At 42.7% G+C, this 1,479-nt stretch overlaps 1 protein-coding gene across 1 annotated transcript; it reads left to right on the top strand.

Annotated features, from left to right (window-relative positions):
* The first annotated feature begins 343 nt into the window (after positions 1–343).
* Positions 344–1,273, top strand: LOC116627945 (olfactory receptor 2G2-like). The gene has a single exon (XM_032397923.1). It carries the CDS (start codon positions 344–346, stop codon positions 1,271–1,273), a length of 930 nt encoding a protein of 309 aa, XP_032253814.1.
* The last annotated feature ends 206 nt before the right edge of the window (positions 1,274–1,479 follow it).

Raw genomic sequence — 1,479 nt, 5'->3', positions numbered from 1 at the left:
AGAATGCAGTATGGTATTTGCAATTCCCATATTTCCTACACAATTCCATTACCTTTATATTGAAAAAAAAGATAGTTATGAAACAGTGGGAAAACTTCATCTTTGAAGCATTTTAACTTTTGTTTTGTCCTCAAGGTAGATGGAAAACCTATGATCAACACACCAGGTATGCCACTTCATGGGACAATCAATGACATCGCACTCGATATTCTCTTTATCTTTACCTACATCTGAAGTCTTATTTTTCAACACTTAGATCTTAATTGTAAAGGAATTTACATAAAATCCCTGCAGTTTCTGTTTAATATGACCTTATCACTCAGGAGTTAATAATCAGAGAGTAATGTGGTGGACTAATGATAGCACACTCCCTGGGTTCATTTTGGTAGGCTTCTCTGACCGGCCTCAGTTAGAGCTTGTTCTCTTTGGGGTAATCTTGTTTCTGTACATGATGACACTCCTAGGCAATGCCACTATCATCTTAGTATCCCTCGTGGACTCTAAACTGCACACTCCCATGTACTTTTTTCTCTCCCATCTCTCCTTCCTGGACCTCTGTTTCACCAGCAGCATTACTCCTCAGCTTCTAGTCAACCTGGGTGGTTCAGATAAGTCCATCACATACGGCGGCTGTGTGGTTCAGCTCTATGTTTCTCTTGCCCTGGGATCCACAGAGTGTGTCCTCCTGGCTGTGATGTCCTATGATCGCTACATCGCCGTCTGCCGTCCTCTACATTATGCCTTTGCCATGCGCCCTGGACTCTGTCATATCCTGGCATCTGTGGCATGGCTCAGTGGGGTGGCCACCACCCTCATACAGTCCACTCTCACCCTGCAGCTGCCTTTCTGTGGCCATCGCCAAGTGGATCATTTTTTCTGTGAGGTCCCTGTGCTCATCAAGTTGGCTTGTGTGGACACCACTTTCAACCAGGCAGAGCTCTTTGTGGCTAGTGTTTTATTCCTGGTGGTGCCTTTATCACTCATCCTGATCTACTATTGGCACATTGCCCTAGCAGTTCTGAAGATCAAGTCAGCCATTGGATGGCACAAAGCATTTGGGACCTGCTCCTCCCACCTGATGGTTGTTATAATCTTCTATGGAACCATCATCTTCATGTATCTGCAGCCAGCCAAGAGTAGGTCCAAGGACCAGGGAAAATTTGTTTCCCTCTTTTACACCGTGGTGACCCCCATACTCAACCCCCTCATCTATACCCTGAGAAACAAGGAAGTGAAGGAGGCACTGAAAAAAATTCTTGGAAGAACTTTATGACTTAGTGAAACATGATTATCAAGAATTTTTTTAGGATGCCGTTATTATGACTGATTAATTTAATGGATGATGACTCAATAAATTATTTGGTTATGTTCATAAACTTATAGTGGGTTTTGGTAGAAAAAAAAATTCAGTAGTGCTTGAATTTTTGAGTTGGACAAACCTGAGTTTGAATGCTCATTTCACTACATAATAGCTGTGTG

Source organism: Phoca vitulina, unplaced genomic scaffold (genome assembly GCF_004348235.1).
Source record: "Phoca vitulina isolate PV1807 unplaced genomic scaffold, GSC_HSeal_1.0 scaffold106, whole genome shotgun sequence".
NCBI lineage: Eukaryota > Metazoa > Chordata > Mammalia > Carnivora > Phocidae > Phoca > Phoca vitulina.
The sequence above is the reverse complement of the archived record's forward strand: the minus strand, read 5'-3'. Positions and strand labels throughout refer to the sequence as shown.